This window comes from Delphinapterus leucas, chromosome 8, assembly GCF_059928025.1.
Source record: "Delphinapterus leucas isolate spDelLeu-1000000601 "Yukka" chromosome 8, BTC_Dleu_Yukka2, whole genome shotgun sequence".
NCBI classification, from domain to species: domain Eukaryota; kingdom Metazoa; phylum Chordata; class Mammalia; order Artiodactyla; family Monodontidae; genus Delphinapterus; species Delphinapterus leucas.
Genome location: NC_143136.1, coordinates 113,660,348 through 113,679,420, shown reverse-complemented (window position 1 = coordinate 113,679,420; position 19,073 = coordinate 113,660,348). Strand labels below are relative to the sequence as shown.

At 39.1% G+C, this 19,073-nt stretch overlaps 1 protein-coding gene across 3 annotated transcripts in view; it reads left to right on the top strand.

Annotated features, from left to right (window-relative positions):
- The window catches only part of PTPN4 (protein tyrosine phosphatase non-receptor type 4), a 182,338-nt gene that overhangs the window by 22,934 nt on the left and 140,331 nt on the right, over positions 1-19,073 (top strand). For all 3 annotated transcript variants that reach the window (XR_016394200.1, XM_022565515.3, XM_089916981.1), the window contains exon 2: positions 10,789-10,943. Coding sequence is in view for 2 of the 3 variants with exons in the window: in XM_022565515.3 (XP_022421223.1) it covers positions 10,806-10,943 (138 nt within the window). In the remaining variant the exon portion in view is untranslated. The remainder of the gene's footprint in view (positions 1-10,788; positions 10,944-19,073) is intronic.

Genomic DNA, 19,073 nt, shown 5'->3' with positions numbered 1-19,073 from the left:
CGACTCGCAGCTGTCACCTTCGAAGGAGGTGGGGCTGGAGATGGGGGTGCTGGAGCTAGAGCCAGGTTTGAGCCAGAGCTTCTGTGCTCAGTGGTTGTCACCACCCTGTTTGGCACGGGGTCGGCTCCCGACATGCTGGAGCAGGAGCCCTGAAGTTTGGGTGCAAGGTGGTTCTGTTCCCTTTCAGTGTGAGCTCTCTCCCCTCTCAGCAGTGGCATGTTCGCCCCAGAGGGGATCAGCCCTGGAGCAAGAGGGGCTGGTGCAGGCCAGGGCTGTGCCAGGGTGGTCCCAGTGTGCCAGTCAGAGCTCAAGAGAGTTCCCCGTCTGATGTCTCTGTTAGTAGCAGCAGTGGCCGCTCCCTCCCTATTCAGATGCAGTGTCTTGTGCAAGCCACTCTGTCCCCTGCCGGGTGTGCACTGCCTTTAGCAATGGCAGCCCTCACACTACTGCTGGAGCTGGAGGGGCTGGAGCGGGTACTTGGTGTGGGTTGGGGCATGCCCTGGGCTGGTCAAGAGAAACTTTCCGGACCCCTGGGTGGTTTCAGTCTTCTCCCTCCACCTTGTTCCCAGGAGTCAGTAAGCATGTGTGTGCTCTTCACAAATGGAGTCTTGATTTCTTACAGACCTCCTGTAAGTCCTACTGGTTTTCACACCAGCTAAGTGGTGTTGGACCCCAGGGTCGGAGTGCCCAATGTGTGGTTCAAATAGCTCACTCCTCAGGGAGGATCTCCAAGCGTATAATCTCTCTCTTCTGTGTCCCCTCCTAGGGTTGTGGGTCCTAACCTGATTGCTTCTCCTCCCTTCCTACACAAGTCCACGTGAATCTTTCTTTACAGCCTCGTTGTAGAAGAGTCTTTTTGCCAGTCTTATTTGCTTTTAGTGGGAATTGATCCACATGTAGGTGTGTTTTTGATGCGTTCATGTGAGGGAGTTATGCTCAGCACTCAAGAGTTGTGGTACTCTGCTATCTTCTCCCACAGGATGTTTTTTCATCTGTATCTTCTTTAATTTCTATGCCTCAGTGTTTTGTAGTTTTCACTATATAAATCTTTTGCCTCCTTAGTCAAATTCATTTCTAAGTATTTTATTATTTTTGGTTTTATTGTAAGTGAATTTATTTTCTTACATTCCTTTTTGGATCATTAATTGGTAGTGTATGGAAATCCACCTAATTTTTTGAGTTAAGTTTGTATTCTCCAACTTTGCTGAATTTGTGTCTTAGTTCCAACCAGACCGATTTTAATAGTTATTCTAGCTCTCTGTTGTTACTGTTCTTGTAGTATATCTTTTTACATTCTTTTACATTCAATTTGTTTGTGTCTTTGAATCTGAAATGTGTCTTTTGTAGAGAGCAAATAAATGGAGCAGGGTTTAAAAAAGGATCTATTCTGCTGATCTGTGTGTTTTGATTTGAGTTTTTAGTCCATTTATATTTAATGTTGTTATTGATAAGATAGTGCCGTTTTGCTAGTTTTCTTATGTCTTTTGTTCCATTTTCTCTATTCCTCCGTCTTAGCCTTCTTTTATTTTAACTAGATATGTTCTAGCCTGTCATTTTAATTCTGTTGTTTATTTTTACTTTATTTTGAGTTTATTTCTTAGAATAGTTGTCCCTCTGTATCTGTGGGAGATTTCTTCCAGGAGCCTCTGCAGATGCTGAAATCCATGAATGTTCAAGTCCTTTACAGTTGGGGTTCCACATCTGTGGATATGGAGAGCCAGCTGTATATTTGTTGAAACATATTCACATATAAGTGGACCTGCACGGTTCAGGCCCATGTTGTTAAGTGTCAACTGTTGTTTCTCTGGGGGTTTACTTATAACCATATAGTTGGGGATAATACAAGTTTAATTTCAACATCACATAGAAACTGCTCCTATATGGTTCACTTTTCCTTCTCCTTCTTTTGTACTATTGTCATACAAATTACATCTTTTTTCTTTTTAACATCTTTATTGGGGTATAATTGCTTTACAATGGTGTGTTAGTTTCTGCTTTATAACAAAGTGAATCAGTTATACATATACATATGTTCCCATATCTCTTCCCTCTTGCATCTCCCTCCCTCCCAGCCTCCCTATCCCACCCCTCCAGGCGGCCACAAAGCACCAAGCTGATCTCCCTGTGCTATGTGGCTGCTTCCCACTAGCTATCTACCTTACGTTTGGTAGTGTATATATGTCCATGCCTCTCTCTTGCTTTGTCACAGCTCACCCTTCCCCCTCCCCATATCCTCAAGTCTGTTCTCTAGTAGGTCTGTGTCTTTATTCCTGTCTTACCCCTAGGTTCTTCATGACATTTTTTTTTCTTAAATTCCATATATATGTGTTAGCATACGGTATTTGTCTCTCTCTTTCTGACTTACTTCACTCTGTATGACAGACTCTAGGTCTATCCACCTCATTACAAATAGCTCAATTTTGTTTCTTTTTATGGCTGAGTAATATGCCATTGTATATATGGGCCACATCTTCTTTATCCATTCATCTGATGATGGACACTTAGGTTGTTTCCATCTCCGGGCTATTGTAAATAGAGCTGCAGTGAACATTTTGGTACATGACTCCTTTTGAATTTTGGTTTTCTCAGGGTATATGCCCAGTAGTGGGATTGCTGGGTCATATGGTAATTCTATGTGTAGTTTTTTAAGGAACCTCCATACTGTTCTCCATAGTGGCTGAACCAATTCACATTCCCACCAGCAGTGCAAGAGTGTTCCCTTTTCTCCACACCCTCTCCAGCATTTATTGTTTCTAGATTTTTTGATGATGGCCATTCTGACTGGTGTGAGATGATATCTCATTGTAGTTTTGATTTGCATTTCTCTAATGATTAATGATGTTGAGCATTCGTTCATGTGTTTGTTGGCAGTCTGTATATCTTCTTTGGAGAAATGTCTATTTAGGTCTTCTGCCCATTTTTGGATTGGGTTGTTTGTTTTTTTGTTATTGAGCCGCATGAGCTGCTTGTAAATTTTGGAGATGAATCCTTTGTCAGTTGCTTCATTTGCAAATATTTTCTCCCATTCTGAGGGTTGTCTTTTGGTCTTGTTTATGGTTTCCTTTGCTGTGCAAAAGCTTTGAAGTTTCATTAGGTCCCATTTGTTTATTTTTGTTTTTATTTCCACTTCTCTAGGAGGTGGGTCAAAAAGGATCTTGCTGTGATTTATGTCATAGAGTGTTCTGCCTATGTTTTCCTCTAAGAGTTTGATAGTTTCTGGCCTTACATTTAGGTCTTTAATCCATTTTGAGCTTATTTTTGTGTATGGTGTTAGGGAGTGATCTAATCTCATACTTTTACATGTACCTGTCCAGTTTTCCCAGCACCACTTATTGAAGAGGCTGTCCTTTCTCCACTGTACATTCCTGCCTCCTTTACAAATTACATCTTTATACAGTATAAGCCTGTCAACACAGTGCTATAAATATTGCTTTATGCAGTTGTCTTTTAAGTTCCATAGATTAAAAAAGAGTTACAAATACAAAATAAATTTATACTGTTGTTTATATTTAGCCATGTAGTTATCCTTACTGGTAGTCTTTATTTTTTCTTATGGATTTTAGTTACTATCTAATATACTTTCATTTCATCTCTAATTTTTTTCTAATATAGATCTGCTAGTGACAAATTCTTTTTGTTTATCTTGGACTATCTTAAGTTCTCCTTTATTTTAAGTATTGTTCTGCAGGATATTAAATTCTTCTTGATAGTCATTTTCAGTTAGTAATTTGGATGTGTCATCCTCTGCCTTCTGACCTTCATGTTTCCTAATTAGATATTGTCTATTAATATAATTGAGGATCACTTGTAGGTGATGAGTCACTCTTCCCTTGCTGCTTTCAAGATTTTCTTTTTCTTTGATTTCTAACAGTTTGACTACTATGTGTCTAGATGCAGATCTCTGTGAGTTTATCTTTTTGGAAGTTATTTGATTTTATTAAAAGTCAAATTTGGGGACTTATATGCCATTATTTCTTCAAATATTTTCTCTGCCCCCTTTTCTGTTGACTTTCTGAAACTTCCATTATGAATATGTTGATATGCTTGATGGTGTCTTTCAGGTCTCAGGCTGTTCTCATTTTTCCTCATTCTTCGTTCTTTCTGTTCCTCAAACTGTATATTCTCAATTGACTTATCTTTTTAAAAATTTTTTTTAAAAAAATATTTATTTATTTGTTTATTTGGCTGTACCAGGTCTTAGTTGAGGCACTCAGGATCTTCGTTGCTGCATGTGGGATCTTCATTGCGGCATGCTGGATATTTTAGTTGCAGCATGTGGGATCTTCCGTTGTGACATGCAGGATCCTTAGTTGTGGCATGCAGGCTGTTTTAGTTGTGGCATGCAAACTCTTAGTTGTGGCATGTGGGGTCTAGTTCCCTGACCAGGGATTGAACCTGGGCCCCCTGCCTTGGGAGCACAGAGCGTTAGCCACTGGACCAGTAGGGAAATCCTTCAATTGATTTATCTTCAAGTTTGCTAACTCTTTATTATATTAGCTCAAATCTGTTAAGCCCTTCTATTTTAAATTTCAGTTATTTTAAGCCCTTCTATTTTAAATTTCAGTTATTTTACTTTTTAATTACAGAATTCTGAATTGCTTGTTTAAAAAGTAATTTCTGTGTTTTTATTTATATTCTCCATTTGGTGTGATACTGTTCTCAGCTTTCTTTTGGTTCTGTAGTTGCGGTTTATTTTATTTAACGTATTTATAACCCTTGATTTTTGTTGAGTAAGTTCATTGTGTGAGCTTCCTCAGGGACAGTTTCTATTGAACTCCCTTTTTTTTTTCTCTTTCTCTCCTGTATGTAGGTCATTCTATCGTGCTTTTTTCTTTGTTTTGTGTTTACATTTTTGGAATTTTGCATGTTGAATTCTGTACTTTTAAAATAATGTTTTATCAACTCTAGAAATTGGATTCCTTCCTCCCTGGTCTTTTATTGGTGCCCTTTTTGTTTTTGTTACTGTTTGTTTATTTAGTGTTGCTTTGATTATTTAGTTTGTTTAGTGGCCTTCCTGAACTAATTTTATAAAATCTGTATGTCATTTTGTTGCTGCACTGTTTTTGCTCAGTTAACTTAGTAGTCAGCTAATGAATGGACAGATTTTCTTACATACCTCGAACCACTAAGTTTTCCAACCTTTGCTGACGTGGCTTTCAAGGCTTTTACAGCCCTGCTTTAGCCTTCACATCTTGTTTTTGCAGAGCTTCAAGGTTATCAAAAAGTGAGAGATTAGGGCTTTTTCAGCTCTTTCCTGGGCATGTGCATAGTTCTCACATGCTGATGGCCTTCTGGATTCCCAGGCATCTGTTGGAGCTTCTCAAAACCCTTTGTGAACATCCCACTCCCCCAGTTTTGGGGGTTTGTTTTTGGTCATCCTCTTTTTCATCCCAGCTGTACTTAGATCAGTGCCTGGCACAGACAGCAAATTTTTGTTGAATGGCTGGATGAATATATGAATGAATATACTGGTAATCTACTTAGAAATTATTCTTAGTGTTTTTTAATGGAAAATATATTTTTCACATACATGAGTGTAAAACTCAGTTTATTCTTCTAAGTTTATATTTTCAAGAAATTTTTTTAAAATTTAAAAATTACTTAAATGCTGGAGAGGGTGTGGAGAAAAGGGAACCCTCTTACACTGTTGGTGGGAATGTAAATTGGTGCAGCCACTATGGAGAACAGTATGGAGGTCCCTTAAAAAACTAAAAATAGAATTACCCTATGATCCAGCAGTCACACTCCTGGGCATATATCTAGAGAAAACTGTAATTTGAAAAGATATATGCACCCTAGTGTTCATAGCAGCACTATTTACAATAGCCAAGACATGGAAGCAACCTAAGTGTCCATTGGCAGATGAATGGATGAAGAAGTGGTATATATATATACACAATGGAATATTACTCAGCCATAAAAAAGAATGAAATATTGCCGTTTGTAGCAACATGGATGGACCTAGAGATTATCATACAAAGTGAAGTAAGTCAGAGAAACACAAATAATATATCACTCATATTTGGAGTCTAAAAAAATAATACAAATCAACTTATTTACAAAATAGAAACAGCCTCACATTCATAGAAAACTAACTTATGGTTACCAAAGGGGAAGGTGGGGGAGGAATAAATTAGGAGTTTGAGATTAGCAGATACAAACTAATATATATAGGATAGATAAACAACAAGGATTTACTGTATAGCACAGGGAACTATATTCAGTATCTTGAAATAACCTATAGTGGAAAAGAATCTGAAGCTGTACACCTGAAACTAATACATTATTATAAATCAACTGTAGATAAATAAAATTTTAAAGAATTTAAAGATTATTATTTGATGAATTTAGTTTTTCCTCAGTGGTTAGAGGTTAACATCAAAGCAAATAATCAAATAAAATTATTTAAAGCTCTCAGCAGGGTCTAAATTAAAAAGGGTTTATTGTAAATAATAGGATACCAACATCTTAAGACAATCCATATTTGAGAGTATTAAATATTTAGAACAGATAGTGCATTTCTGTAATTGGGCTGAGCAATGCAGATTTCTCCATTCTTTTAAAGTTAATTTACAGCTTAAGACAACACACATTTATTTTCTCCCAGTTTTTGTGGGTTAGGTGTATGAGCACAGCTTGGTTGGAGCTGACAAAGTTGCAAGCTAGGTGTCGACTGGACTGTGGCAGCTTGGGAAGTTGAGGTCTTCAGTCCCTTGTTGACTGTCAGCCCACAGAGGCCCTGTGCTTCCTTGCCACATGGCCCTGTCACGGGCCCTCTTGCTGCATGACAGATAATGTCTTTAAAGCCTGCAGCAGAATTCCTTTCACTTCAGGAAGGGCCCAGTCTTCGTTTTAAGGGCTTTCACTTGGTTAAGTCTGAGTTCTGATCTATATTATTTTCTTTTTATCTCTAAAGAACTTCTTTTAACATATCTTGCAAAGGTCCACTGGCAGCAGATTCCCTCTATTTTTAAACTTTTGTTGGAGAAAGTATTCGTCTTTCTCTTTTGAAAGATAATGTTGCAGGGTACAGAACTGTAGGTTGAGGGGTTTTTTCCTCAGCATTTTAAGTATCTCACCCCACTCTCTTCTTTCTTGCTTGGTTAAGAAGTCAGATGTAATTCTTATATTTGCTCCTCTATAGCTAAGGTGTTTTTTCCTCTGTCTTCTTTATCTTTGATTTTCTGTAGTTTTAAAGGATATGGCTAAGTATAGGGTTTTTGGTCTTGGGTTTGGTTCTCGTGGGGGTTTTGTTTGTGTTTCTTTCTCTCTTGCTGTTGGTGGGAATGTAAATTGGTGCAGCCACTATGGAGAACAGTGTGGAGGTCCCTTAAAGAACTAAAAATAGAACTACCATATGATCCAGCAGTCCCACTCCTGGGCATATATCTATGCCCAATATATCTATTGGTGGCTGCACCAATTTACATTCTTCTTACATGTATGTTACATCATTTGTATTTGTCCCACAGTCCTTGGGTATTCTGTTTTGTTTTTTTCAGTCTTTGTTCTTTTGGCTTTTGGCTTTTGGGGATTTTATTGATACATCCTCTAGCTCATAGTCTGTCTACTAATAAGTCCATTATTATAAAAGGCATTTTTCATATGTGTTGCAGTGCGTTTTACCTGTAATGTTCCTTTTTAGTTCCTTCTTAGGATTTTCTTCTCTTTGCTTGCATTGCCCATCTATTCTTGCATTCTGCCTATTATAGCCTTTAGCATATTATTATTATTATTATTTTTTTTTTTTGCGATACACGGGCCTCTCACTGCTGTGGCCTGTCCCATTGCGGAGCACAGGCTCCGGATGTGCAGGCTCAGCGGCCATGGCTCACGGACCCAGCCGCTCCGCGGCATGTGGGATCTTCCTGGACCGGGGCACGAACCCGTGTCCCCTGCATTGGCAGGCGGACTCTCAACCACTGTGCCACCAGGGAAGCCCTTAGCATATTATTAATCAAAGTTGTTTTAAATTCCCTGTGTGGTCATTCCAACACACCTTCCTGTCTGGTTCTGATGCTTGCCCTGTTTCTTCACATTGTGTTTTTTTTTCCCCTTTTAGTATACCTTATAAAATTTTCTCGATAGGCAGACATTATATATATTGGTAAGAGGAACTTCAGTAAATAGGCCTTTAGTAATGGGGGGGGGAAAGGAAGCACTCTGTAGTCTTGTGATTAGGTTTCAGTATTTTAGTGAGTGTAGGCCTCTGGACTATGAACTACACAAGTATTTCTCAGTTTTTTCTCTCCCCTTATAGGGGGACAGGATGGCTAGTGTTGGCTGGACTTGGGTATTTCCCTTCTCCCTCTAGAAGGCTAGAGTCAGCTGGAATTGAGTATTTTCCTTGCCCCAGGTCAGTTAGGTTTTGGTTAACTAGTTTTCTCCTAAGAACAGCCCTTGTTAAGAAGAACAGAGTGCTCTGGTGTGCAGTTGACCCTTGAACAACCTGGGGGTTCAGGGTGCTGACCCCACACAGAGTTGAAAAATCATGTAGAGTCGTCCCACGGGATCCATGGGGGATTGGTTCCAAGACCTACTGCAGATAGCAAAATCCACCAATGCAAAGTCTCATAATCAGTCCTCTTTATCCATGGATTCAACCAACTGTGAATCATGCAGTACTGTATTTATTGAAAAGAATCCACGTATAAGTGGATCCTTGCAGTTCAAACCTGTGTTGTTCAAGGGTCAACTGTATTTCATAATGGTCTTGTGTCCCCCACCTCCACCTACCCACCCCTTGTGGGAAGTTCGGGTAATTTTCTCTGATATTTACTGTGGGAATCTGACAGAGCTCCTGGAGGTCAATCTCAAAATATTGTGTGAGGCCTGCTATGACTGGCCCCCTGGAGTTTTTAAAAAACTCTGGGAATTGTCCACATTGAGCTTCCAGCAAATCATCAGTTGGATTCAGGCTTTCCTACTCATGTACTGGCTTCCGTGGCAGTTTCAAGTAGAGGTTTGAAGTCTCTACTCCCATAAGCTGTGACTCTTTGTCTTCACCTGTCTCTCCAGTCTTTGGGACAGCAGTTTGCCCTGTGTCCTCTCTTATGGATCCAAGAATGGTTGCTGATTTTCCAGTCTGTTCTGCTTTTTTTTACTTGTTATGATGGAGTGGGGACTTCCTGAGCTGTTTACATGTGGAACTGGAAACTGCCAATCACTGTCTTTTAATTGGTGAATTTCACTTGGCTAGCCCCTCTCTGTCAACATGCCAAAGCTATTTTCCTCTATACAATTTTTTTTTTGGGGGGGGTACGCGGGCCTCTCACTGTTGTGGCCTCTCCCATTGCGGAACACAGGCTCCGGACGCGCAGGCTCAGCGGCCATGGCTCACGGGCCCAGCCGCTCCGCGGCATGTGGGATCTTCCCGGACCGGGGCACGAACCCGTGTCCCCTGCATCGGCAGGCGGACTCTCAACCACTGCGCCACCAGGGAAGCCCCCTCTATACAATTTTTATACGTATGTAACATTGGCATTTACTTTTAGCTTGAATCCTTTTGACGTGAACAGTACGATGTCAACTGCAGTTACTGAATACCATGTATTTGAATTGCTATTTCTTTTTATTATTAATTTTTACTTATTAAATTTCTTAGTAGTTATTGCTTACTTATATTTTAAAATTCTATATAGTTGTGTTTGTAGTGTAGTTTGTTTCCTTTATCCAGTTGTGTTTTATTATTTTTATTTTTAAAAAAATATTTATTTATTTATTTGGTTGTGGTGGATTTTGGTCGTGGCGGATCTTTGTTGCGGTGGGCTGGCTCCTTGGTTGTGGCAGGCGGGCTCCTTGGTTGTGGCACCGCTAACTCTTAGTTGCGGCATGCATGTGGGATCTAGTTCCTGGACCAGGGATCGAACCAAGGCCACCTGCATTGAGAGCATGGAGTCTTAATCACTGCGCTGCCAGGAGAGTCCCCCAGTTGTCTTTTAGAGGGAAGTTTTATGGATTTTAAACTTTGAATTTTTGAATGTCTGAAAATGTCTGTAACTTTATTCTTTCACATGAATGCTGATTTGGGGGGAACATAATTCTGTTTCAAATAATTTTCTTTCAGAACTTCAAAGTTACATCTTCATTGTCTTTTAACGTCAGTTGTTGCTGAAAATGATGTGATACCTCTTTTTTTTTTTTTTAATAGGCAGTCTTTGTTCCCTCTTAGGTTAAAAAATTGAGAAGCAAAGATCTGTAGTCTTAAGTTTTCTATTTTGTTTTTGTTTTCCTAAGAATAGTTCTATTAGAATTAGTTTTCATTTGAGGATAGTTAAAATGAAAGGGTATTGTTATATTAAAAAAAAAAACCCAACTAATAAACTCCCATGTTTCCCCCAAATCTTAAGCTTGAATAAAAGGAAAGGCCCTTGAGAGGTGAATAACCTTCCCTCCTGTTGCCATCCTCCAGTGTCTTTTTAATGCTTGCATCAATGAGTAATGCCCGGCTTCCTGAGGTAGCATATTTTCCTTCCTCCTTTTTGGCTGCTCCTAAATTTATATATTTTGAATTGGAATATGGCTACCTCCACAATTTGTGTATTGTCTTCTTAATGGACAGTTCAAAACAAAGCTCCTCTTCCAGGCAATTGTAATTTTAGTTTACATGATGAACTATATATGGTATCTTCTTCTATACTTACAATTCCTATCCAGGTGTTTCAAAATTTGTAACTGCTTTTTAGCTAAGGTTAATTGAAAAATATGTAATAACTTTGTACCTTTTTATATAAATAATTTGTGTCTTCAGCTGTCCCTTTATTTAGTTAATTTTTTTTTTCAACTTAGACCTTGTGTGGACAGTAATGACCTCACGTTTCCGATTGCCTGCTGGCAGAACCTACAATGTACGAGCATCAGAGTTGGCCCGAGATAGACTGCATACAGAGGTGGTTTGCAACATCCTTCTTCTGGATAACACTGTACAGGCTTTCAAAGTTAATGTAAGTATTTTATGTCTTTTTTAATTTTAATAATCTGGTTATAAATCTGAATTTAGATTAAATTTTAAAACTAAAATTGTTTAATCATAGTACAGTTTGAAAAGCCTTCTTCAAAGAGGAAAGTCTTGTTAGTTTGGTTTTTGTAACTATCAAATACACATTCTAATTCAAGGTCTTTTAAGGGGTTGACAAACCAGCAGCACATTATTAGTGGAGCAGGTCAATAGTATGTAGGTGGTTTTTATAAATATGCTTGAGGGTGTGGGAAAGGAATCTTGTTCTCATAAATAATTTATACATTCCCATTGTGATCTTATTCTACTGTCTGTGAAGAAAGTTTTTACTAAACAAAGATAAATAGCAGCCCTGATCTTATCTGAGCCTTATCTGAAACATTTATTCAACAAATGTTTGTTCATCCTACCTGTGTCCAGCTTTATTTGCTCAACATTGTGAGTTTCACCTGTGTGGTGTGTTAGCAGTAGTTGGTTCATTTTCATTGCTGTGTAGTACTCTCTTGTATGAGTACACCACAGTTTACTTGTCCATTTATTTATCTCCATTTATTTGTCCAGTTTATCGTTTGTGTATATTTGGATCGTTTCCACCCTGGGCTCTTATCAGTAATGTTGCTGTGAACATGTCTTGATATATGCAAAGGCATTCCTCTTTTTTATTTAAATGATTCCACACCTACAGAAAGGGGAGAGACTAGTGTCATGAATACCTACCTACCCTTTTCCTAGATTGACCTGTTGTTAACATTTTGCTCATTTCCTTTATCTTTCTTTTTTTCTGTGTGTGTTTTCTGACCCTTCTGAAAGTAGGTGGTACACTTCACCTGTGTTTCAGCAGCCTCAGGATCTCATAAATTACAGCTATATCATTATCACACACCAAAATTTAATATTATGAATATAATAGTATCTAATATATAGTCCATGTTGAAACTGGAATTCCTCATTCCTCATTTCCACATCTCCAGGATAACACCTTCATTTGTTTCCTGCTGTGTTACACAGGTATTTCTAGACTTTGAAATCTTGAAGTAGTATAAAATATTGATCTTCTGAAATCCTGCCTTTTGTGACAACATGGATGGACCTTGGCATCATGCTAAGTGAAATAAGTCAGACAGAGAAAGACAAATACAGTATGATTTCACTCATATGTGGAATCTAGAAAAGCTGAACTCAGAATGGTGGTTGGCAGGGGCCGAGGGATGGGGGAAATGGGGAGATGTTGGTCAAAGGGGACAAACTTCCAGTTACAAGATGAATAAGTTCTGGGAGCTAATGTACAGCATGGTGACTCATGGCAACAGTACTGTGTTCTATACTTGAAAGTTGCTAAGAGAGTAAATCTTAAATGTTCTCACCACACATTATGTTTATGCTGTATTTCCCATCTAGCATAATTTTCCTGTTGGGCACTTTAGTTGATGATAGTATTGTATTTTTCAGTGTGGAAATCAATGTGCTGTTTAATTACTCTTATAGGAAGACATATTTAGCATATTTATTTTATTTTGGTTTATATCTTTTAATATATATTATATTGATATATTTATTGATTTTTTAAAAGATTTATTAAATTTATTTTTGACTGCGTCAGGTCTTAGTTGCTGGCACACGGGATCTTTGTTGAGGCATGTGGGATCTTTTTTTTTTTTTTTTGCGGTACACGGGCCTCTCACTGTTGTGGCCTCTCCCGTTGCGGAGCACAGGCTCCAGACATGCAGGCCCAGCGGCCATGGCTCACAGGCCCAGCCGCTCTGTGGCATGTGGGAGGCAGACTCTCAACCACTGCGCCACCAGGGAAGCCCCCATGTGGGATCTTTTATTGCGGCGCGCGGGCTTCTCTCTAATTGTGGCCTGAGGGTTTTCTCTTCTCTAGTTGTGGTCCACATGCCTCTGTAGTTATGGCGTGCAGGTTCCAGAGTGCCTGGGCTCTGTAGTTTGTGGCATGCGGGCTCTCCAGTTGAGGTGCGAGAGCTCAGTAGTTGAGGTGCACAGGCTTAGTTGCCCTGTGGCATGTGGGATCTTAGTTCCCCGACCAGGGATCGAACCTGTGTCCCCTGCATTGTAAGTATGTCTGTTCCTCTGAGTGTCAGGGCTGGAATCATTCAGAGTGTCTGAGCTGCTTTGCACTTTTATTACAGATGCTGATTATTTTAATCTACATGAATGGTTCCCTAGTTACGTAGCTTACAGCCTGTGCAGTGGTTCATGATAGGCTGCAAACTAGTAGGGGAGCTTGAACCTCTGCTAGTTATTCTCTCATGTCCATTAAATACCTTTAAGTCTCAGAAATCCCCACTGTTGGCAGCTGCTAGGCTCACCAGCATCTCTGTTCACCAGGAAGGAGAACCACTTAGTTTCCTTTGGAGACTACCGGCGGATGATTTGTAACGTCTTAGCTGTTGCAGGCATTGGTTTCCCTAAAAGATTTCTGTACCACAGATCAAATATTCATTGTTGCCAAAGCCTGCTTTTTTTCCATCTGGTGTTTATCTCATCAAAGCTTTTCCTTTATATTTTCCTGAGAGAAAATGCGGTACTAAAGGAGTTGACAACTTCATGAGTTTTTTCTCTTTCTCTTTCTCTGTTGTGGACATAGGAGTGAGGTAAGCCCATAAGTGTTGCTTCAGCTTCAAGTTCTGTTTACACAGCCATTCTTTTTACTGTAGCCAGCCTATGGAATTGTCTCCCTCATGCCCTAAATTCATCATCAATTCACCAAAAACTTATTTCCATTAATATTTTTAAATGTATAGTATCTGTACTACACGGATTGATTTCACCAACCTATGAGGATTTTTTGCCTAAATTTTGTTTTTATTTTTACTTTGGTACACCTGTATAGCAGTAGGCTGTGTGATAGGGAAGAGTTCTGTAGAACCAACCTGTTCCAGTTATTAGGACTGCATAAGAAATTACCCCCAAACTTAGTGGCGTATTTATTATCCTCAGGGATTCTGTGAGTCACAGACCCAACAGGGATGATTTTTTTTTTTTTTAAGTTTTTATTTTTTTGTGGTATGCGGGCCTCTCACTGCTGTGGCCTCTCCCGTTGTGGAGCACAGGCTCCGGACGCACAGGCTCAGTAGTTGTGGCTCACGGGCCTAGTTGCTCCGCGGCATGTGGTATCTTCCCAGACCAGGGCTCGAACCCGTTTCCCCTGCCTTAGCAGGCAGATTCTCAACCACTGCGCCACCAGGGAAGCCCCTATATATTTATTTTATATGTGAATGTATATGTATAAAATTGACATATATAGAGTTATATTTGGAAAAACTGAAATAATATTCAAAATGTATGATCATTTATTTATTCAGCACATGTGATTCAGTGCACAGTTCTGAGGCACTTCATAGGTAGCAGTATTTAAAGACAAAACTAAACTTGTGCAGTGAGGATTTTTGTTTGTTTACTTTCATTTTTGTCCACATTGCATTTTCCCTCAGTTTTCTTTTTGTTCTTTGTAATGTATCTCTTATGTACTCAATAAAGAATAACTGATAACTTCTTTTACTGAAGTACAATTGATTTTATAATATTGTGTTGTTTCTGGTATACAGCATAGTGATTCTGTGAGTCTGTTTCTGTTTTGCATATACATTCATTTATATTATTTTTTTAGATTGCACAGATGAGTGATACCATATAGCATTTGTCTTTCTCTGACTTACTTCACTTAGTATGATAATCCCTAGGTCCATCCACGTTGTTGCAAATGGCATTACTTCATTCTTTTTTATGGCTGAGTAGTATTCCATTGTATATATATACCACATCCTCTTTATCCATTCATCTGTTGATGGGCACTTGGGTGGCTTCTTTGTCTTGGCTGTTGCAAATAGTGCTGCTATGAACATTGGGGTGCATGTATCTTTTCGAATGAGTGTTTTTGTTTTTTCCAGATATATACCGAGGAGTGGAATTGTTGGATCATATGGCAATTCTATTTTTAGTATTTTAAGGGATCTCACCAATTTACATTCCCACCAACAGTATATGAGGGTTCCTTTTTCTCACACCCTCTACCACATTTGTTATTTGTAGGCTTTTTGTTTGTTTGTTTGTTTTTTTGTGTGTGGTTTTTTGCGGTATGCGGGCCTCTCACTGTTGTGGCCTCTCCCGTTGCAGAGCACAGGCTCCCGACGCACAGGCCCAGCCGCCATGGCTCACGGGCCTAGCTGCTCCGCGGCATGTGGGATCTTCCCGGACCGGGGCACGAACCCGTGTCCCCTGCATTGGCAGGCGGACTCTCAACCACTGTGCCACCAGGGAAGCCCTGTAGGCTTTTTGATGATGGCTATTCTGACAGTTGTGAGGTGATACCTCATTGTGGTTTTGATTTGCGTTTCTCTAATAATTAGCGATATTGAGCATCTTTTCATGTGCCAATTAGTCATGTGTATGTCTTCTTTGGAAAAAATGTCTATTCAAGTCTTCTGCCCATTTTTTGATTGGATTGTTTGTTTTGTGATATTGAGTTAAAAGTGCTGTTTGTATATTTTGTATATTAACCCCTTTTCAGTCGTATCATTTGCAAATATTTTTTCCCATTCCATAAGTTTTTTTTTTGTTTTGTTGATAGTTTCCTTTGCTGTGCAAAAGCTTTTAAGTTTAATTAGATCCTATTTGTTTATTTTTGCTTTTATTTCTTTTGCCATGGGAGACTGAGCTAAGAAAATATTGCTACAATTTACGTCAACGACTGTTTTGCCTATGTCCTCTTCTGGAAATTTTATGGTGTCGTGTCTGGTATTTAGGTCTTTAAAGTGTTTTGAGTTTATTTTTGTGTGTGGTGTGAGGAAATGTTCTAAATTTATTGTTTTATGTGTAGCTGTCCAGCTCCCAGCACCACTCACTGGGGCAGCACCAGACAGTTGAAGAGACTATCTTTCTCCATTGTATTGTGTTCTTGCCTCCTTTGCTGTAGGTTAATTGACCCTAGGTACATGGGTTTGTTTCTAGGCTCTCTAACGGCTAATTTTTTAAAATGATACCAGTACTTCAGTTGTTAGTGAAAGATGCAGTAAATCATAGATTTTTTCCCCTTGAAATAAAATGAAATTCAATTAATAATATTGTAGTTATGTTATAGCTTGGGTTGATGAATATTTAGTTGGCTGAACCTCACCTTGTTTCATCTGGTAAACTACTTGTTAACCAAATCTGTAGTACAAACTGGATTATAGAGTTGGGGTTAGCAGGTGGCTGCTGATTGAAATGGGAGGCAAAAGGAGTATAAGGATGATGGATTTACCTAAACGGAACATACTTGGAATCATTTTACAGTCATATTTGTAAAGGAGGATAGAGTTTGGGGGACTTTTTCTTATTGTTCCACTGTCTTTATTTTTCACATGAGAAGATAAGTTTAGAGTCATTAGGTTACTTGCCAAGTTGGTAGCAGAGCCAGTAATGTGTGTGTGTACGTGAGAAGGTGTGTTTGGACCTGTTATTTTCAACACTTAACCATTTTATTAAGTATTATTTCTAGCCCTACTTACATTTGATAGCTTTTTTTTTGGCCACACTGCGTGGCACACGGGATCTTAGTTCCCTGACCAGGGATCAAACCTGTGCCCCCTGCAGTGGAAGTGTGGGGTCTTAACCACTGGGCCACCATGGAAGTCCCTAAATTTGATTTCTTAATTCCTTTAAAAATACTATCATTTACACATCATCCAGATTCCCTAAGACATTTTTTGTTTTCACATTTATTGGTTTATTCATGTGCACAATTTAAAATAATTGTTCTGTAAAGTGTCACAACAAAAACTAACAGAACCCTAAACCTGCCCTGTTGCCCCTTAGAAGTAACTGCATTTGACACGTTTAGTTTTTCTCTCATATTTATTACCATGGTTCTAAGAAACATCTTACAGTATGTCTGGTTTTGTCTGGTTTGTTTTTTGTTGTTTGTATTATGTATTGACTTTGGAGGATGAGACTTTACTTCTCCTTCCCCTCCATACACACATATTTCCTCTCTATCATCCTTTCAGTAAACAAAGTAGTTATATAGTAATATTTGGTTAGTTCAGAATGTCTTTTCGCTAGAGGGAAATCCTTCAGTCATCTGCCTGGAGCTTGTGGAGCCCTGACTGGGACTTCTTAGAGCTGAGGGAGAGAAGGGGACTAGGGAGGTCTCAGCTCTTCCGTAGGTAGACTTCCATTTATCATGTGGATTTCCCCTGTTTTCAGCTCAGTGAAAATTAATCAGCTGTACCTGATGTCTCTGAGTCCAGATTATCACTGGCTCATTTTCTTCAGAGAGTGACTCTCTAGTTCTTGCATGATTGGCAGAGGGACGGGGAGTGAGAGCTGGTCATGAAGAGCAGTCTCAGACTCGCTCTGAGTGCTGCCCTCTCAGCATCGTCGTGGATCTTAAGCACACATTTGTGTCCAGTCTGCCTTGTTTATTAACCTTGAAGTCTCTCAGATTGATTTGCAACATCTACTCTGAAGGAGAACTTACTATTTATGAAGGTGTTTTGAGGAAAATCAGATGTTAAAATGGAGGTGGACATACGTAGTGCAAAAAGATGTGATAATTGGCCAATTGTTGTAGTGTTTGAAAATTCCAAGATTGTAGTATGTGATAGGTTATTAAATCTTTTCTCTGTTTTGAATTTTTTTTCCTAAACTATATCATGTTAAGCACAAGAAGAGTATCAATGAGATTTATAATTGTGCACAAAGTTACCATATTTCTTGTTTTATTCTTTGATTGTTTTTGTTTTTATCAGGCATGTATAGTTCTTAGGTCTTAATATATTTGTCATGCATAAGTCTTTACTGATAAAGACATTTACTTCTATGGAAAGAATTTCCTAGGCAGTTATCCAGTGATGAATTTATAGGTTTTTATTTTGAAGATTTACTGGTCCTGTGATTATACGCAAGTTGCTCTACCTTACTGTATTGCAGATTCATTTGTTAGGAAAGAACACCTGTCTTGCATAGGATGTTTAGAACTAAATGAGAGTATTTTGAAGTGTTGTTTATGTGTCTGACTCACATTACACATTTAGAAAGGTTGATTCTTCTTTGCTTTATTGCTTGTGATCCAGTCGACCTATTCTCTAGTTCCAGAAATGTTTTCTTGGAAGAATATTATTATTAAAATTTCACAAAACAGCAGTCTCCTAATTGCTTTATGTGTATATATGATATTCTTATCTGTGTACTGTTGTACATGTACAGTTTCCAAAACCCAGTTTGTTTCTGGCATATTGATTAAAAATACATGTACATGGGAATTCCCTGGTGGTCCAGTGGTTAGGACTGTGCTATCACTGCCCAGGGCCCGGGCTCAATCCCTGGTCAGGGAACTAGGATCCTGCAAGCTGCCCAGCATGGCCAAAAAAAAATAAAAATAAATAAGAATAAAAATACATGTACATGGAAATTGTAAAAATGCAAGTTTATTCTTAAAGTGTAAAGAGGAGGGACTTCACTGGTGGTCCACTGGTTACGACTTCGCCTTCTAATTCAGGGGGTGCAGGTTCGATCCCTGGTTGGGGAACTAAGATTCCCACATGCCTCGTGGTCAAAAAATCCAAAACATAAAACAGAAGCAATATTGTAACAAATTCAATAAAGACTTTAAAAATGGTCCATGTCAAAAAAAACTTAAAAAAAAAAAGTAAAGAGGAAACAGTTGTCAAATATTACATTTTTGAGGACTTCCCTGGTAGCACAGTAGTTGAGAATCCGCCTGCCAATGCAGGGAACACGGGTTCGAGCCCTGGTCTGGGAAGATCCCACATGCTGCGGAGCAACTAAGCCCGTGCACCACAACTGCTGAGCCTGCTCTCTAGAGCCCGCGTGCCACAACTTCTGAGCCCGTGTGCCACAACTACTGAAGCCTGTGCACCTAGAGACCAGGCTCTGCAACAAGAGAAGCCACTGCAATGAGAAGCCTGCGCACTGCAATGAAGAGTAACCCCTGCTCGCCGCAACTAGAGAAAACCCGCTGCCCGCAGCAACGAAGACCCGATGCAGCCAAAAATAAATAAATACATTTAAAAATATATTACATTTTTGAGAATTAGGTATATTTTATCTTGGCACTAGTACAGTAAATTAAGTTGTCATTGTTCATGTACGTTAT